Genomic DNA, 21024 nt, shown 5'->3' with positions numbered 1-21024 from the left:
ATCTTTCTCAAGAATTCCCACTTAATAGGAATAATAATAAAAACTCAACTTGCAGTATTTTTTTTAGTGTTGATTTCTAATTTATTTATTTTTATTTTATGTGCATTGGTGTTTTGCCATGGGTGTCGGGTCCCCTTTAACTGGATCACATTTTGTGGGACATTTTATTGGTGAAAATTTTCAGCTTATTTAGAAAATATAGTTTAATTACATTGTTCATAATGGCCAGCAGTTGATGCTGCTAACATTGATGATGAAACCAAAGCCAATAGTGGTTTTGCAGTTATCAGAAGTTCTGGTATAATTTCACCATCAGGCCATTTTAAAAATTAATGCAGTTTCTCTGAAACTGGAATTGAATGGGCAACATACAGAAATTTAGGCAAGCCTTTATTAATCCTATCTAGATAAAAGAGTGATATACTTTAGTGCGGAAATTGTACAATAACAGATCAGTTGCTGACATGAGCTTCCTTTTTGAACTTTGCAAATACCTCTTTCATAGATGGGTCTAGTTTTCTTGAGACGGAATATACGGAAAGATTGGAGATTAGAGGAAATACCATGGAGACCAATTTAAAATTTCCTAATGCCTTCATCTATTATTTCTTGTTTATTTTCAGGGACTTTCTTCCTCGAGGCTCAGGCATCGTAACCAGACGACCCCTTGTACTCCAGCTTGTGACGTCTAAAGCAGGTAATTAGTGAATATGTTTACAGTGTGGATGTGTACACCCCAGGGCAATTGCCATTTTTGTTCTTGGGCACTAGATGTATCAACAAAACCACTTCTGAAATCCACTCTGGTGTGAACAGCTGCCTGCATTTCTCTCTAGAATGCTTTCCTGTCCATTATTATTTTGATTACTTTGATTACATTGAAGTGTTACATGCATATAGATTTTGGCACTATTTTCTTAGGCCAAGAAGTTATTTGCTTATTGTAATCCATCCATATAAGCGCATAGTATCATATCATCATGAACACCCCTTTTGTGTGTGCTTTTTCTGCATGTACGTATATGTGTGGCTATTTTGTTATAAAAATTAGCCATTTAGGGAGCTAGAGAGATAGCTCAGTGGTTAAGAGCTATCTCTTTAGGGGGACATGAGTTTGGTTCCCAGCACCCACATCAGGTGGCTCCAACCACCTGTACCTTCAAGTCCAGGGGATCCAATACCCTCTTCTGGCCTTTTATGGACACTGTACTCACATGCATATACTCAGACACACTTGCATATAATTAAAATTAAAATATATGTAAAGGTCCAACTTAAGTTTCTACTCATAGACAACCAATTGCTGGGCATCATTTGTCTATTCCTTGTGCCTCATGTATTCTTAAAATTCTTGTCAAAATTTTATCAACTGTAGCTATGTTGGTTTATATTTGGATTATCAGTTCTAATCAGTTGATCTCTATTTCTACTCTTGTACCGATGCTATGTTGTCTTAAATATCTTTTCTCTGTGCTATTATTATTTCTTTAATTTAGAAAGTGGCATTTCTAGTTTATTCTTTTGTTTCAAGATCATTTTAGCTATTCTGAGTTCTACATTCTACATAAATCTAGAAAATCTTCTGAAAATCAATTTCTGTAATGCATTGTGTCAGTAGACTTCAAACAAAAACAACACAACCCACAAGATCGCCTTAGTAAGGTCAGCCAAAGCATCACACATTCATGCAGAAAACTTGTAGTAAACTAGGAATTAAGGGGTGCTCTCAGCCTAACAGAAATATGAAAACCCTTCTGCTAACACATCTACAAGAAAGGAATGCTTTCTCTCTAAGGTAGTGGCTCTCAACCTTCCTCATGCTGTGACCCTTTAATACAGTTCCTCACGCTGTGCTGACCCCCAACCATGAAATTGTTTTCATTGCTTCTTCACAACTGTAATTTTGCTACTGTTATGATTTATAAATATTTTTAGAGATGGAAATTTGCCCAAGGTGCCGTGACCCACAGGTTGAGAAACATTGCTCCAAGGTGATTAAGATAAATATGTTTGCTCTTATCAATTCTATTCAACATTGTCTTGGAAGATTTAGCCAAGGAAATTTTCCAAGAGAAAGAAGTAAAAGACTTCTAGATTGGAAAGGATGAAGTAAAATGTCTATTTACAGATGGTTGATGGTGTATATGGAAAATATGAAGGCATCCATTAATATATTATTAGAACTAGTAAATGAGTTCCAGAGGCTTCATAATTCAAGATCAATAGGTCAAACTCAATTATAATTATGTCCACTCACAATAAATAATCTAAAAATGAAATTTAAAAACCATTCCTATTTCCATTATCATCAAAAAGAGTATACCATTCAAAAATATATTTAACAAAAGAAATTTGTAACAGGGATTGGGGAAGTGGTTCATTGAGTAGGAGTGTTTGGTCTGCAAGGAGGAGGACCTGAGTTCAAATTCACAGCACCCATATAAACACTGGGCATGTCTGGATGTGATTGTATTCACAGACCTGTGAGACAGAAGCAGGCGAATCTCAAGAGCTTGCTGAGCATCCAGCTTCTTTTGGAAAAACCTTGTCTCTCAGGTTGAATAAGATTCCATTGTGTATATGAAGCACATTTTCATCATCACTGATGGATGTCTAGATGGATTCCAACTCCTTTCTATCATATCAGAATGGTGCAATAGTTGAATGACTGTTCTGGGGGTAACCAGCTATCACTTTCTCTCTCTGATTGGATTGAAGGCTAACTCGATAGGAGAGAATTCGTACTTGATATTGTAGACCCAGTCTAAAAATCCATGGCTGAGGGGGCCTTAGGCCTGAGTGGGGAGCGCAGAACTGCTTAGATTGACATGGTGCCAGTCTGCATTCTAAACATCTTTTTGTACCCATGGACAAATGCTACTCTCAGCCTTGATGAGAAAAGTTTCACTTTGCAATGAATGGTGGTGAATGCAAAACCCCTGGATGCTCAAGGTGCTGAGAATTAGTGGAGTTAACTGCTCAGCCCTAAACAAAACATCTACATCACCCTAGCGAAGGTTTAGGGAACATCTCTATGAGGGAGCAGAAATAATGTAGAAGCTAGAAAACAGGGGAGAGGGCTGGAAAGTGGCTTTGTTTGGGGTATGACACAGCTATCACAATCATGATATAACAGCAGCTATGGCTGCCAGTACTGAGCTTCCCCAAGCCTGAGGCTGTCAATAGTCAATCATGGATTTGGAGGGGCAGGGGAGGGACAGGGTTTCCTGCTGTTCACTACTAGATTATTGGTTACTGATGGATCCTGGGTGAGCACAGTGATTTTCTGAAATTGTATGCACTGGTCAGCCCACCAGGCTCTAGTGGATAGTGCCCAGCCATGGCCATACAGATGGTCCTAGTGAAATTCAGTGTGAAACAAAGCAACAGGAATGTGGGAAAGGGGACTCAGGGAAGAGGGGAGACTAAGAGGATGGGCAGGGTGTGAAGGGATCTGAAGGCAAGAGTAATCAGCACATCTTATTACGTATTAAATCATCAAAGAAGAACTTTAATAAAAATTAAAACAAAAAAGCTGGGAGCAAGCAAATGTGGGTGTGTGCTCACTGCTGGTTTCCTTGTGACTTCATGTTGTTACTGAGGCCAGTTATTTAAATACAGGTTCATTCAATAAATATTTTTGGAAACAATATACAACATAAAACAAGACTAGAAAGTAGAAAGTACAGATCAATAACATCACAGAGATTTTCAATATACTTCTTATTTTAAAGATTTATTGAATTGTATTTTTTAATTTAATATTTTGGTAACTTCACATGAGTACTATATTTAAATCATTTCCATCTCTTCCTCTCTCCCTCCTAAGTCCTCTGGTTCCCTCCTGAGAATCATGGCCTCTCTTATTTAATTATTTCATCCTAACCGAAAGTTAAATCAAGAGGAGGCCTCTAACAAATAAGGAGATTGGAAAGCCTTCCAAGTAAACATAGCTCATGTTTGGATGGGTTCACAACAGAACTGTAGCATACTTCTTTTTACTTTTCTCTCTTCTTTTTCCTTCTTCATCTTCCTCTTATCCCTCTTCTCCTTCTATCCTCTTTTTTAAAAAATACTTCCTAAAGAATTCTTCTCTCTCATTGTGGAGCCACTATCTATGGAAAGAATGACAAATGAATCAAAGTAAGTTCACAGGATGTTAGATAACAAAAAGGGGACCAACCAGCACTCAGGAGGCAGAGGCAGGAGAATGTTTGCGAGTTTGAAGCCAGCTTAATCTATATAGTGAGCTCTAGTCCAGGCATGGCTATGTTATGAGATCTTAGTTTAATGAACAGAAGAAAAAACAAACAAACATAACCAATAAACAAGTCAAAGAAGAGCAGGATGATGAGGAGGAGGAAGAGGACAAGAAGGGGAGAATAGAAATAGAAGGAAAAGAGTGGGCATTCAAGTCATGTAGACAGTTGTGTGAGAAGTGGAAGTCAGGTGGTTGCAAGGTGCGAATTGCCTATGTGCTTGAATTTTAACATGGGGCCAATATGTGTGGGGGTGCAGTGAATGAGACAGGTAACAGGAAACAGTGAAGACTCCAGCGTTGCTGCAATACTTAAAAAGGAGAAAGTAGAGCTGAGCGTTGGTGGCACACACCTTTAATCCTAGCACTTGGGAGTCAGAGGCAGGAGGATCTCTGTGAGTTCGAGGTCAGTCTGGTCTACAGAGCTAGTTCCAGGACAGGCTCCAAAGCAATACAGAGAAACCCTGTCTCAGAAAAAAAAAAAAGGAGGAAGAGGAGAAAGAGGAAGAGGAAGAAGAGGAGGAGGAGGAAGAGGAAGAAGAATAAAAAGAAGAAGGAGAAGAAGGAAGCAGATGGGGCAGCGACATTATAAGACATTTAAAGAGAACATGACAGGAGGATTAGAACTGTACGTGAAGGCCACTGATAGCATGGCTGAGGGTTAGAGTCAGTGTCCTGAGAGAACGTCTCTACCTTTGTGCAAGGAGGATCTTCAGGAAGAGCCTGGCATTTGTTGGTAATCAAAATCTTCTCTTCCTATTTCCATTAGTTATGACTTAATGTTCTTGTCAACCATATATCACTCTTACTTATGACAGAAACACTTCTGATGTCTAACTATGTACATATTATTTAGTGCTTGTGGCATATCTTATCCCTAATTTTAAAAGCTATTTTAAACATGATGAGTAGATATGTGATTTGTTGCATTCTATTTAATCATTCATTGAGACAATCATTTAGCAACACATATGCAGCACATCCTGCCATATTTCATCATCTTTCCATTCCTACCTTATACTTAATTATGACTCTTTGCTTTATTGAACAGATTCCACAGACTTATTTACATTTTTTCCCTATTCATCTGCTGCTGTCAGGTCACCAAATGGGCAATAGGCTGTCTGTGACTCCATTAATGGCTTTTGGAACCCTAAACCTCGTTCTGGGTTGCCTTGCCCAGCCTTAATACATGGGGAGATGCTTAGTCTTACCGCATCTTGGTATGCTATGTGTTGTTGGTACTCACAGGAGACCTGCCCTTTCCTACCCCTGCTATACTAGTTGCTAAACCAAACAACTAGTTATAGCCATAAACCTTACCGTATATCCTTTGGTTCAGGACTCTTAGTTCTTAGCACAGAAGAACATTCCAAAAAATCATGTACTATGTGAAGAAAGTGAGAAAAAAGCCTGTAATTTATTAATAAAGGTGAAATGAAGTGACAAGTGGAGATGTGACTTGGGAGGCTAGACATTGGTCAGTGTCAGGTAAGAACTTTTATTCCAGGAGCAAGAGAGACCACTTGCCGTTTATTCAGTGCCCTGCAAAATTGTACAGAAATTGGCCAATGCCACCAATCAGGGCTTTACCTAGGGAGCTAGCTAGTGAGCATTTACCAGCACCTGCTGCTTTCCTCCATCTCAATACTGGATCTTACCGTTTGCAGGCACACTCACATGTCAAACCCTAGGAGCAATGTTTTGCATGAGCAACTGAGAACATGGAACATATTACAGTGTCTGCTTTCAGAATGAGTCATTTGGAATGAAAATTCCCTGTCCCAACCTGAAGCAGAAAGTGGCTTTTAAAGATACCAGAGTCCAAGTCCTTCTGTGTTAAAGGTCCCTGTTAAGGCCTCACAAAAGTAAATTCTGTAGATCATAGGGATAAATGACTGACTGAGGACCGACCTCTCAATGGAAAAGAGCTCTCAGAATGCTGTTAGATTGTTTCTTCTGCTTTAATTTCAGTATTAGTATAAAGACAATTATAAGTTAGAAGTTACAAAGATAAGTTGAAGGCAGCTTTTCACAACAGAGAAGTATTGTTTCAGTTGGAAAGGCCTTCTGGATGCTTTCAGCATTTACATACTTTAAACTTGAATCTATCAGAAGTTGACCCACTGTCTTCAAATCACAGGCGCTGTACAATATAAAATATGTCGGTGACAGCTGGTTTTAATGCTGTTTTGCCACAAACTAGAATCAGCCAGCCAGGAGCTATACCCGAGGAATTGTCTTGACCACCTTAACTAATGTAGGGAGCCCAGCCCTACATGTAGGTGCCATCCCTAGGCGTGTGGGCCTGGGCTGTATAAGAAAGCTAGCTGGACAAGCCCGAGGGAGCAAGGCAGTTAACAGGCACTTCTGAGAATGTTCTTTCTTAACTGCAGCTCTGACCTCTGAGGTCTCTGTTTGGAGTTCCTGCGCTGATGTTCCTCACTGAGAGACATAAACTCAAGCCAAATGCATGCTTTCTTCCTTAAAGGTAGTTTTGGTCAGTGTTTTATCATAGCAACAGGAAACAAACCAGGGCAGCATCCATGTTGGAGTAGGTTGTATATAGCTTATAATTTATTAGAAAATGGTCAGTATTTTAGATTCTTGTTTGGAGCTGCTATATACAATCATTTTAATAAGGACAGATAACTGGTGGGGGGGGCAGGGGTGAAACGTGCCTTTAACTCTGGCACTCAAGAGGCAGAGTCAGGCAGGTCTCTGTGAGTTCAAGGCCAACCTTGTATATTGAGCTAGTCCAGGATGGCCAAGGCTTCATAAAGAAACCTTGTCTCAAAAAATCCCCCAAACCAATAAACTTGTGTTAGAGGCTACCATGTAACTGATAAAGTGGTGTGGAGACAGTTCAGGCTAGGGGGCTGGGAGCAGCAGGCAGCCATGGGTAGGTGATTTGCTCTTTTTGCTCTCAGGCAGGAGTCTCTCTTTGGGCTAGAGAGCACTGTGAGTCAGAGCAATACTGAATAAGGTGGGTTTGTGGGGATTGCCAAGGGAGTCATTATGTCAGGAGTCAAAGGGCAGCCTTTCATAGGTTCCTTGAAGATGTCGGTAGACCAGTCAGACTTGCAGCCCTGATTTGTTGCAGCATCTGTGAGATTTTCTTCTAGTTCCATAAATTAAACATGCACAGTATTGGGGTGACAACACTGAAAACATGTTAAAGCTCCATATCTCATACTATGCTCAGATATCTGAGTGCGAGCAAAGCTGACATTTTAGAACAAGACAGCCTGCTTCTACAATGGACGGCACGCTTGTTTTCTTGGTAACAAATTGGCCTTACAGTAAAAACCATGTTGTCTTTCCGAGAACATTCTTTCTTAACTGCAGCTCTGACCTTGCTGGGCTTCCCACTGGCTCTGTGGAACTTTGTATGAAGTGCAGGTTACAGATGCATAGTTTAAATTCCCCTGACTGTCGTTATTTTTAAAATTTAGTGCACATGGATGCCCTGGGGAGTGTCTTCAAGATGCCCAGAGATGTGATTCACTAGGTCTGGGTAGGGCTCAGGGAGCTGTATTTTACACAGCCATCTTAAGACTGTTTAGAAGCACATTCCAAGACTCATGGCAGTTTTGCCCAATATTTCTGTGTTATCATCTTTATTCAGAGTCATTTTCTTTACCATTTAATAGGATCATTTGGTTGGGATGTAACATATCATTTCTTGTAAAAAAATGTCTCCCTGTTTGGCCCCTTGAATCCACATGGTAATGACACAGGCGCTCATTCTGTACTGAGTTGGGAATGCTTCTGTTCCCTGAACATACAGTTTAGGCCCTGGGACCCGGGCCCAGCATTTCAAGAGACTAAGGATTTTATAGTCTATCAGAAGTTGAGATACTAAAAGACTTGAGCTGCTATGGAGCTGATTGAGCTTGTTGGAATAAATACAGAGACGAAAGCTATGCTGTGGAATCTGTAGCTAGTCCTCATCCACTCACCCCTCAGAGCTCGGCTCTGTCTGCTTTATTCTTAAAAGTCCAGAATCTCTGGCGGCCCCCCGAGTGTCACATGAGTATCAAGTATGGAATCTTAATTCTGGAAAATGAAACTAGTAAAAATAAAACAGAAAGTGTCTGGTGGAGTAATTAGACAATGTGAATAACAGCTGGATTTTCAAAAAGACGTTGAGGCCTATTGGCATAGAGTGAATCAGTGGTGTTCATCCTTGGTAGAGTGCTTTGGGGCATTTTCTTTGAATATTGGATACAGTGAAAACAAATAAATTCCCAAAGGTTTCTGATGGGAAAGCATGCTCATTAGGTGGATAGGAATATGCATTCTATATTTGTGCTTGCCAGACTATTCTCATATTTATAACCTGTTTTGCTGCAGTCAAAACAATTCTCTTGTAGAATCTTTTATTTTTATTTGTTTTATTTATATTTATTTTTTAAATCTTTATTTTTATTTGTGATTATGTGAGTGGATGCTACATGTGTGCGGGTGCCCTCAGAGGCCAGAAGAGGGTGTTGGATTCCCTAGAGCTGGAGTCATAGGTGGCTGTGCTGAGGACCCAACTCTAGTCTTCTGAAAGAACAGCATGTACTCTTGACCATTGGGCCATATCTCTATGCTCTTTTGTAGACTATTATAAAACTTGTTTATGGAGAGTTGGTGCTATCTAGGACTGTTACCCATATGCATTTTAAATCTGGTTTGACTGTGTCTTTCATGTCTTGACTCTTAATAATTGCATTAAGCCGAGAAATTCAAGTAGACTTTATTTTGTGTTTGAAATCGTCCTGTGAATTACTGCTATACTCACTACATCTCTTCCTCTTGTCTTCCCCCATCTCTTTCTTCATACAGTGTTCTGAAACTATTATTTCTACACACTTTATTTTGTTAGCCATTGTTTGGGCTTAAATATTGCTTATCCATTAGCAGGCTTAGAATTTTTAGAAGCCATGTGCCCTCTAATATAAAGTCAACAGAAACAGCCGGGCAGTGGTGTTGTACCCCTTTAATCCCAGCACTGGGGAGGCAGAGGCAAGTCGATCTCTGTGAATTCCAGGCTAGCCTGGTCTACAGAGCTAGTTCCAGGACAGTGTCAATAGTAGTATTTGTCAAGATATTCAGAGAAACCAATGAGCTTGTTGTAAATAAACAGACCAGATCTCATTTCTTCATAGCAAGAAGACTGCCCTTTAACACCCAATGCATTTCCTTTTAAGGGGACAATTCCTAAGCTAAAGGTATACTTCCCTAAAGAAATTATACACTTTAATAGACTGGCTCCTCGTGATTGTGAGGTGGAAGGTGCCTTGAATTGGTGATTTGTTTTTTCATGTTTCTCCTGTTCTCTTTTAGGAGAAAGTATTGAAGTTTACAGTTGTCCAGTTTCCACTCAGAAGTTGTATTTTTATGAAGTCCTCTTTGTTCTGTGTATTGTTTACTCCAGAATCTGATCAGCTTAGGTGCTTTGGCGGGGGTGAGGGGTATAAGCAATTTAATTTTAGTAATTATTTTTTTGTCCTCTTTATTTTCTGCTGCTATTGAAAACTGGGTTATCTTGGAACAGTCGGCACCACAGAGGTCTAAAAGATGTGCTATGTAGGTGTTGATATATATTTAAGTAGGAGAGAGAGGCATGACATTTATTATTCTACAGAGCAAGTGCACAACCTTGTTTGACATCACAGCTCTATCTACACTTACTAGCACCTCCCCAATTACCATTCTTCATTATTTTCCTTTGTGCCTCAAATCACAGAGGCCCACAATGCCTCTGGGTTTGATTTACTGGATATGTTAGGAAGCAAGAAGTGTGTTTCCTTACCCTTTTGTTCCTCAAGATGTTGGTTTTTGTCACAGCTTGCTCCCTAGGTAGCACTGGTCCCTAGGAAGCACTGATAGGTGGTCGGGGATCAGCAGGGCAGGATGGGAAATTTCACCTGTTGTTGAACAGTATTCTCTCTTGGTGGTTTTAGACTGAATGTTGTAGAGATGGACAATAGCTTAGTTATCCTGTAGGTTTACCAGATGACTTGGCACTAAGTGCAGGTGCTTGATTTTTCAAAATGAACTAAATTCACTTTAAATAGTTTTAAAGTAGTCATTTTAGTGTAACATCACACCTGGTGGAAATTTTTGTTCATACCTTTCTCGGTTTGTTTTATATAAAATATTTTTTTATACAAGGTCTTTTGCAATCCACGTTGGCCTTGAACTCACTATGTAGCCAAGGGAGACTTTGAACTTTTGATCCTTCTGTCCCCATCTTCTCAGTAATAGGACTGAAGGTGTAGATCACCATGCCTGGTTTGTGTCAGTGCTGGGGAATCAAACCCAGATTTTCTTACATGCTAGGCAATTCTTCTACTAACTGAGCTACAGCCCCAGCCCTGTTTGGTGATTTATATCTTTATGTCTTTCCATCCATCCATCCATCCATCCATCCATCCATCCATCCATCCATCCATCTATAACAGTTTTTTTTTTTAAATAGCTGCAGTATGCCACACAACAGAGACATTTCTAATTTGTGTCCTTATCTTTTTTAGTTGTTTCCCTATGGCTATCATCTTGGCTGATATTCAAAAGGATTCGACATTTCTTTTCACACTCTTCATAAGTCACGCACTTAGATGGAATTGTGTCTTTCACTTAGATTTTTGTTATGTAGAATTTGGGCTTCTATAGTACTTTATAAATAATTTTTAAAAATTACTTAGGAAGAGCCCATTTCTTTGTAAGGTGTGCCAAAAGCAATCTGAGACTCAGACCTGGGGAGGGTCTGCAATCTAATGCATGCCAACAACAATTTCCATTTAATCTATTTCTTTTGATCTTTTCCTTCTTTATAAAAATGTTTTTTTTTATTCTTGTTATGTATACAGTATACTTAACTCCCCATAATAACATGGATCTCCTATGCTAGCTTTTCATTAGTATAGTATTTTAATGTTTTGATTTTGCCATGTGTATGCCTATAGATATCTGTGTTAGATGTTAAGGGGACTATATATCAGGTGTTAGTGTAGACTCCTAAATAAGCATAAATGTAGTTAAATAGAACACAGGTCTGGGCTGGGTGGAGTGTTGGAACGGTCTTTGTGGGACCGCAATCGGAGCTAGCTGAGCAGCCCTGAGTCTGTACCTGAGTGGGGGAGTGTGGATGAGGGAAAGGCTAGCTATAGACGATAAAGAAAAGAGAGACATAGAATAAAAGTCAGGAGGGCAGATCTGTCAATACTGAAATGCCAGGAGTTTATTTTTCACCACTCTTTTATACCTTATCCAAAAAGGGGAACACAGTATCATGTTTACAGAACAGACTTTCTTCCTCACTTATTCTAAGGGTACGGTAACCACACCTTAGCTCCAACTTCTTGTTCCCTAGCCTTCAGGTCAGGACTAGCCACACCTCAGATTCAGTTCTGTTGCTATTTAGACTAAGACGGCCAAAGCATCCTTCTGTAGCCACACCTTTGACCTTTAGGTCTTATGACTTGCTGACAGCTTTGAACTCTCTGTCCTTGTGCCAAGATGGAGTGCAGCCATCTTTATGTGTACCCACAAATTCCCCCTTCTTAATATAATTAAAAAATAACTGTGTTTCTGCTACAGGACAGATGGCTGTGTCTGTATTTAGGTAGTCTTCTTCCACCTTCTAGCTTTACCCGTTATGGGAAAGCACACATTCTGTCACGTTGTCCTTGGAGGTAAAAAGACTTTACCCATCCTTGACTACCAGCCTCTGTAATAAAAATCATTAGGGGATAGTGCATAGCTCGATGCCACACACCTCTATGCCAACTTTTCATCAAGAGTTCATAAGCAAGCTCGATAATGCATAAGCTTTTGTGGCTACAGCATCTCCACAAAAGGATAAGACAAATCAAGATAAAATAGCCTTTTAAAATTGGTCTGTGATGTCTTGAGTCACTTTTGCTATATCAAAATCTAAATCTGCCTATTCAATTGCATTGTACCTAATGATTCATAAGCATCACGTCTAATTCTTAACAGAATGAGCTGACTTTTTTTTTATCCACAACATATATCTAGTATAGCAAAGGTTATAAACATTAATGATTCCAGTATGCTTATCAACACTTGACACATAATTGACTAAATTACAATTCTCATAATTTCAATTCAATCCAAGGTCAATAAAATTTTCTCAAGGTGAATGAAGTATGAATAACTCCACAATTCTGAACTTTTTCTTCTTCCCTTTCTAAAGTTCAATGCACTGCTGCTTGTAATTTCCAAAGATAAGTTTGAGGTACCACCGTCCTTGAGTATTAAATATTAAACTGCAAAACTTTTGTCCATTGTATGCTCAAATACTGAAGATGGGCTTTTGCCATACACCACATCCACAATAGTTTTCAATTGTTCCAAGATGTGGTGTAGCTAACTGTTTAATGCAGCAGGCCTGTTGAGACACTGGAAATCTAGAACCAAACTGAAAGTCTCTAAACTCCTTTCCTTCTGAAAATCTTGAACCAGTTGTTTTCTTTCTCAGACTGTAGAGTCAGGAACACAGGTTCAGCAAGTCTCACTCAGCTAGCTTGGCTAGGTTCCCACGGTCTCAGGTCCGGTTTTCCTCTGTTCCAGGCATCTCACCAAACCATCTGGCAGCCACCAGGCCTCATTTTCTTCCTGTGAGAAAACACAAACATGCCCTCGACCCCATATTAGGACAGGATCAGGCCCATTCCTTAGTCTAGTGCATGGATCTTTCCATTTGACTTGAGCAAATATCACTTGAGTTCTGTCATGCTAGAATCTGTCCACAGCAGATTGCTCACGGGCGTCCACATTTAAGAAATTTAAAATGAAGAGTGCATGATGTAACAAATCATGTGGAGACTGGGGGTACAACTCCCCTCTCCTTATTTTTAGAAGTTGTGTTTTCAAGGAGCTATGAGCATGCACCACAATTCCTTGTCCTTGAGGGTTATAAGGAATGCCTATTCTGTGTTCAATTTTCCATTGAGCACAAAATTGCTGAAATGCTTTATTGGTATATCCAGATCCATTGTCTGTCTTTTTCTTGGAACGCCCATGTTAGCAAAACATTTTAAACAGTGACTTATCACATGTTTAGTGGCTTCTCCAGTTTGTGCAGTGGCCTTTAAGAAGCCTGGATACGTATTGATTGCCACGTGCACATATTTTAATCTGCCAAATTCTGAAATATGAGTAACATCCATTTGCCATAAATGATTAGGAAGCAGGCCTCACAGATTTACTCCTACATTAGTTACAAGTAAATATTGTGGGCATACATCACATTGTTTGACAATTTTCCGAGCAGTCTCTCTAGTTAAACTGAAGTGTTTTCTTAGACTGTTACTATTTGATGATGAAAGCTGTGTGACTGCTGATCTAATTCTACCTGAGATAATGTGGCCATTTTTGTCAGTCTATCAGCTTACTCATTACCTTCAGCCAGTGGGCTGGAAAGGTTTGAATGAGCTCTTATAGGACCCACAAAGCATGTTGCCTTTCTTTGATGAATGGCACTCTGAATTTGCTCTAACAGTATTTTAACCTAATTATTATAGTTCCAATGTATGGAACTGTCTCTAAAACTTGAAGAGCTCTGAAAACATAATGACTATCAGTATATAAGTTAAATGAATCATTCATTAGAAGCTGAAAAACTATTGCAACAGCTCATAACTCAGCTACCTGAGCTGAAGCTGGATCTGTCCATACTACATATTCTTTTTCATCAATAACATAAGCTGCTTTTCCATCAGAAGAAACATCAGTAAAAACTAACATAGAATTTTTTTTTACAGGATTACTCCTTACAATTTTAGGGGTTACAAAAATTACAACAGTCTATGAGCTGGAAAGTGATTATCAATTTTTCCCCAAAACTGAGCAAAAGCAATTGCCCATGAATCACTGTTTTGAAATAACCAATCAACTTGCTGTTTGGTATAGGGAACATGTATTACGCTTGGTTCCCTGCCAAAATATCTTCTAGATTCCATAGGGCATTTTTGTACCATACAAGCTACTGCTTCAAAATAAGGATTTAATACTTTGGCTGGGGAAACAGGTAAGTGCAACCATAACAATGGTCCCCCTTGCCATAACACAGAAGTTGGACTATGCTGTGTGGGAAGCACAAAGCCTCCCATGGTTTTGCATAGTCAATATAGTATATCTGTCAATGCTGGATTCATTTTCCAATTATAGGAGAATTTGTCTACCCTCTTTAGTTAGCTGTCTAGGTAAATTGGGATCACTATATTCTTTCAGGATATTGATTAAAGGTTTCAAATAATCAGAAAGTGCATTTAAAAAAGGACACAACATTGAATATTTCCCAATAACTTCTGAAAATCATTCAATGATGTAAGCTATCTTTCCTGATTTCTAATTTTTAAGGCTTAATTTCTTTAGGACATAACACATGTCTCAAATACTGAAAAGGCAGTCAAGGTTGATTACTAGCACTGCTCTGGCAAGATTCTGCTGCAGTTGTTCATATGTTACAAGCAAAACCTCCTCACTCTTATAAGCAAGCAAAATATCATCCATATAATGAACAATATAGACCTGTGGAAATTCATCCCTAATAACTTTTATAGCTCGAGCCACAAACTTCTGGCACAATGTTGCACTATTAGCCATGCCCTGGGGCAAAACCTTCCAATGGTATCTCCTCATGGGTTCCTTAAAATTAACCAACAGTATACTAAACTAAAATCTATGACAATCTTGAGGATCCAAAGGAATGGTGAAAAAAAAAAAAAACAATCCTTTAAATCCACAATAATCTATAGCTTCAGTATAGCTTCAGGAATAGGCAACCCTGGCTGTAAAGTTCCCATAACTGCATGGTCTCATTCACTTTTCTCAAATCTTGTATCAGTCTCCATTTCCCTGACTTCTTAATCACAAAAATAGGAGAATTCAATGGGGGATTAGAAGGTACAATATGACCACTGTCCAGCTCTGTTCCTGCACTAACTGCTGAGCAGCTTGTATTTTTTTATTCTGATAGAGACTACTGATCTATCCATACATTCATCACTTTTCCATATAATAGGGTTTGCATGGAGTGCAGGCTTCTTAGTGACGTCTGCTAAAAAATACTCTAGTCCTGTTCTAGTATGTTTCTCCCTAGATTGGGCAGCAATCCCTCCCGAACATTTGATTAGTAACAACTGCATTGGTCCTATACAAATATACTCCCACTCAGGCCAGAACATCTCAGCCCCACACATTTACAGGCAAATGAGGAACAATGAATGGCTGAAAAGTTCCTTCATGACCTTCCTCATCTCTCCAAGCAAGTTCATTGCTACTCTATTCTGGATTCTGAGTCTGACCAATTTCTTGCCGCTATGTAGTAGTCCCCGTTTTTTGGCCATGTTTGGCCATATTTGACTGGCTCTAATAACTGATCTGTCTAGGAGGCCAGAAAAGGCCCTGCCATTTATATATAAGGTGATTTCTGGGCTCTGTGGTCAGATGGCTTGTAGCCAATAGGCATCAGATGAGCCAAATCCAGATTTTCCTCTTTTTTTCCTCTATTAACCTGTGTTTTGTCTTCACCTGGGGGAGTTAAATCAGTTGAACAAGTCTCTGACCTGACTTTATTACTGAAATTCTACTTGGAGTCATAACTTTTATTTCTCCCTCAAAATCAGCATCAATTACTCCAGGAGCCACAAAAATTCCCTGCATGGTTGTGCTACTTCTTCCTAAGCAACAATCCTACCATGCCCTTTGGTAAAGGACTGCAAACACCACTGGGAAGAGCTAGCATTCCCATATCTGGGGTTAAAACTGTGTGTCATTGGTTGAGCAGAGGTCCAGTCCTGCACTTCCTGCAGTCCTGAATGGATCTCCCTGTGGGGAAAATTGCTGCTGAATGGGCCCATAGATTTGTCTCCAGGCCTGAAGCCGGCCCCCTCGGAAGTTTCCCTGTAAGGGATTCCCCTGGGCATCTTTCTCAGATTTACATTCATTTATCCAGTGCTTTCCTCTCTTGAATCTCAGGCACAAACTGGGTTCTCCTTTTCTCTGTTTGGACACTGTTTGACCTGGTGCCTTTCTGACCACATCACTTTCCAGAAGGCTTTGTGTCCTTCCTTCCTATGCCTTGTCTTCTCTGTAGGAATAACATATCCTTAATTGAAGTTCCTTGTAAAGCAGCAGCCATAGCTAAACCCTGCATATATGCAGGTCCAATATCTGAACAAATTCGAATAAATTCATCTGTGTCACCTTTCTTTCTATAAGGTCTTAGAGTGGCCTGACATGCTGTGTTAGCATTCTCATAGGTTAGCTGCTTTACAATCAAGAGTCCAACCTCCGTATGTCCCATTATTCTGGATGATGCCTGCATTAGCCTAGACACAAAATTCTGAAACAGTTCATCGGGTTCCTGCATGATCTTTGTCTTCAGGCTATGCCCCAGCAGCTTGTTCCAGGCTCTCTTGGCAGCTGCACCAATCTGTGTATAGAATACTACTTCAAAACCTAGGTGTTGATCTATATCTCTGTACTGCCTTTTACCTGTGAGCATATCATAAGAAACGGGAAGGTTTGGGGCCTTATTTCTCTCATCTGCGACCTGTCAGTGCTCTGCAAATTCTGCCTTCCACAGCAGATATTCTCCTCCTGATGGGCAGGCCTTGACTATCTGTTTCCAATCTCCAGGATGTAAAGCTTCTATAGTCATATTCTCTATTAGCATCTGTATAGATACTGCTATTGGCCAATACTGAACACAAGCTGTCTTTAGCTCCTTGAGCTGCTTAAATGGTGTCGGTGTATGTACCCTAACTAGATTTTCTTAAGCATCCCTTTGCTCGATTACAGGAAATGTCTGAAATCCTTGCACATCTTCCTCTCTGCCTGCTGCTTCTCTAACATTAGCTTATACAGGAGATACCTGACTCACTGCGACTGTTTGTCATGACTTGTGGTGTACCTGCTTCTTGGTGTGGTCTATACCAGCCACTACAGTAGACAAGGAGATGCTTCTCTGGTCTGAGGAAACCTGAGGAGTTCTTATCTCCTGTGTGAGCGATTCCACTAAATCTTTCAAATGTTTTAGCTCCTACTGAATCTTACCAGTAGGTTTCTGCCTTTGGCGATCTCTAGTGGAAAGTGAGAGAGTGAAGACTCTTCATTCTGATACTCAGTAGCTTTTCCTACATACTCATCACCACCCTGCTGCCCTGTGCACGCTTCCTTCTCTAGCAATTCTTCCGTAGGTGCGGAGGGTTCTGTCACGCTACTAACTGGTTCAGAAGTAGAAACTCCTGTCCAGCGCCTGCCTGACTCTTAAATTCTCTCATTTAAGCATCCATAACCATAACCAAAGAGTATCTGTAGATATACTTTCAGGTCCATGCTCAATATAATACTGTTGGATTTTTAACCTGACTTCATTCCATACACTGGAGTCTACAGTCCCATGGTTGGGAAACTCAGGAAGGACATACCTGCTTTACAAATTCTAAAAATTTTTGTAATCTTTGCTGCTCAACTTCTACTCCCATTGTTCTTAATACATCTCTAATTGACTGTCCTATCAACTGCTTGCTACTTCTCTGTCCCATTATTATAATTACATACAATTTTGCTCCTGACTTACAAAGTTCATTCACTGCACTTCACTTCTTTTTTCCGAGTACTCACTTCACCTTTGTTGTGTCTATTCTTCTGCGGTGTCCATCACTTATGTCCTCCGTACTCAGTCCCATGTTTAGGCGCCATATGTTGGGAGCAGTCTCTGCGGGGCTGCAATCTGAGGTAGCCAAGCCGCCCCAAGTCTGTACCTGAGTTAGGGAGTGTGGACGAGGGAAAGGCTAGCTACAGACAATAAAGAAAGAGAGAGAAAGAATAAAAGTCAGGATGGCAGATCAGTCAATACTGAAATGCCAGGAGTTTATTTTTCACCACTCTTATATACCTTATCCAAAAAGGGAACACAGTATCAAGCAGACATTTCTTCCTCACCTATTCTAAGGCTTCAGTAACCACACCTTAGCTCCAACTTCTTGTTCCCTAGCCTTGAGGTCAGGAGTAGCCACACCTCAGATTCAGGTCTGTTGTTATTTAGAACTAAAATAGCCAAACACCCTACTGGAGCCACACCTTTGACCTTTAGGTCTTATGACTTGACAGCTTTGAACTCTTTGTCCTTGTGCCAAGATGGAGTGTAGCCATCTTTATGGGCACCCACAGTGGTGATGGTGCACACCTTTAATCCCAGCAGTTGGGAGGCAGAGACAGGAAGATCTCTGTGAGTTCTGGTGTACAGAGGGAGTTTCAGGACAGGTTCCAAAGCTATGGAGAAACCCTGTCTTGAAAAGCCAAAACCAAACAAATTAAAAACAAAAACAAAAACAAAACAAAACCCAACCACAACAGCAACAAACTAGGCTTGTTTTGACAAGGGTATAATCTTGGGTTGGAAAGATTGCTAAGTGGTTAAGAGCACTTACTGTTCTTGCAGAAGACCCTAGTTTGGATCTCAGTATCCACCCAGGGGCTCATAACTTTCTGCAACTCCAGTTCTAGGGGACCCCTTGTTCCTTTACGACCACTACAGGTACCAAACCTAGTTAGTGTACACACACACACACACACACACGTGCACACATGGGCGGGGGGTGGTGGTGGTGGAGAGAGAGAGATAACACAAATACATAAAATTAAAAAGTAAGAAACAATGGTATAATCTTGAAAAGTTGCCTAAATTGCTTAATATCATTTTAATGATTTATTTTAAATTATGTGTATATATGTATATCCCTGTGTGGGTATGTGTACTCATGTGTGTACCTGCAGAGTTCAGAGGTGTTGGGTGCCCCTGAAGCTAGAGTTAAAGGCAGCTGTTAGCTAACTGATGTGGATGCTGAGACCTGAACTCGGGTCCTTTGCATGACCAACAAGAAAGCCAAACATTCACAGAAGCAAATGGATAAACAAAGTTGGCAAATGTTTATGGATTTCCTTTACTCTTGTGAAAGCTATTTCCTGGGTGGTGCAGAGCTAGGCACAAGACATAGTCGCTATACCAGCTAGTATAGTGTTCAGCAGGGGAGAAGTATTCGCAAATGGATATTGAATGAGTTTAGCACTGGTGGCTGGGGTAATAATTAACCTCTTCAGTGGTTAGCACACCCCTAAATACTTTCTGGATAATATGATAACAGAATATAAAACTATGGGGCTAACATGAAGAAGTTATCTGACCAAGGAAGACAGGTGAATAGAAACAGCAGGTGTATGGAAACAGCAAAGTGAACAAGAATAAGGGAGGTGACTGGTTAGTGATGTGGCCTGGAACAGAGTCCCATAGGGAAAGTCAGCCCTTCTCTTCTGTGTGATGTCTTGACCTTGCATTTGGCTGTCTGTCACAGGATTGATCTTGGCCTGCCTATTGTAAACTGGTGTATCTGTGTCTCATCCTTCTCGGGTGTCTGATCTTCAATAACAGAGACCAAGAGCGTGACACCGATATCCTTGTTCACAGAAGCTACATTTGATGAAGTCTTTGTTTTGCTATCACACTAATTAGGAAGGAAAATGGTGCTGTTGAATGAATCCCTTGCTAATCCACACACATTTCCTATTTCCATGCCAGCCTTGCATGTTTTTCTAATTATCTCCTGGAATAGTGACTAGTAAGTATGCATTTAATAAGGTTGAGTTTCTGTGACTAAAGAAAAGCTTGAATACATATAAATACATGCACATTTTTTGTAGTTTGCATTTTGATTTTCTTTATATTGGGGGGGGGTGAGTTACTTGCATATTTGTTATAAGAGATATTCATATTACTAATATGTTTGAATTGAGGCAGGATAAGAAGTTTCACATGATACATGCAGAGGACATCAATCAATGCTTGATTCCCTTGGGACAGGATGTTTGAAATGCTGTTCCAGCATCTGAAGTCTAGAAAGATATACCTTGCATTTAAGATAGAGTAAAACCAAGCAAGCAGTGTCTGAAGTCACCACCTTATGGTGGGGGTATAGAGTTAAGCCTCATCTGTGCTAAATTGTATTTGTTCAGGTGGCAGTGTTAGAGATACACAGCAACTTTTGTGCAGAGAAATGAGCAAAATGGAAAGCTTATACAACAATACAACTTTAATTATAAAACAACGGTGCCAATCTAAGGAGAAATATTAGTATTAGATAGACTGACATAAAGATGATTAAGTAGTTCATGTGGTGTGTTATAGAGTATTCAGTGATGTAGAGTGATGAAAGGTGGGATTAAGGGGCTGGGTTGCAGTATTTTAGTGCAGTATTTTAATGTCACAAAAATCCTTGAGGAAATGAGGGTGATTCCAGTGGCTCTCTTGAAGAATGAAATTCACAAAGAGATAAGAGCCATTGTAGAGTGCTGAGATGGTATACCTGGGCTACTGAGGACATGCAGAGACCAGTGTGGCCTATATTATAGGAAATTTCATATGTAATAGAAGCTTAAAGTGTTTAGGTTGATTGCTAATTTTTGGCTAACATGAGGAAATATTTGTCCCATAAAATTGACTTTCTTTTCTAAAGAAAAAAATTCAATAATAAAATTTTGTTTAAAACAAGTGTTGTCAGACCTTTCCAATAAGCACTCCGAGTTTAGGTTTTGTAGTCCATGACCTCTACCACAACTATATAAGTCTGCTGTAGCCTGAACATATCTGTAAACTGTGTATAAGCTGAAGGATATGGTTATGTTCCAGGCAACTTGATGGGCTGTGAAATCTGAATTCCTTTACACTCTTCCATGCTAAGTGT

At 39.9% G+C, this 21024-nt stretch overlaps 1 protein-coding gene across 5 annotated transcripts in view; it reads left to right on the top strand.

The window, feature by feature from the left end:
- Positions 1–21024, top strand: part of Dnm3 (dynamin 3) — a 480062-nt gene that overhangs the window by 86650 nt on the left and 372388 nt on the right. For all 5 annotated transcript variants that reach the window (XM_051186097.1, XM_051186093.1, XM_051186095.1 and 2 more), the window contains exon 2: positions 624–697. In XM_051186097.1, coding sequence (XP_051042054.1) covers positions 624–697 — 74 coding nt within the window. The remainder of the gene's footprint in view (positions 1–623; positions 698–21024) is intronic.

Source organism: Phodopus roborovskii, unplaced genomic scaffold, assembly GCF_943737965.1.
Source record: "Phodopus roborovskii unplaced genomic scaffold, PHOROB, whole genome shotgun sequence".
NCBI lineage: Eukaryota > Metazoa > Chordata > Mammalia > Rodentia > Cricetidae > Phodopus > Phodopus roborovskii.
This window is presented reverse-complemented; position numbering and strand designations above follow the sequence as displayed.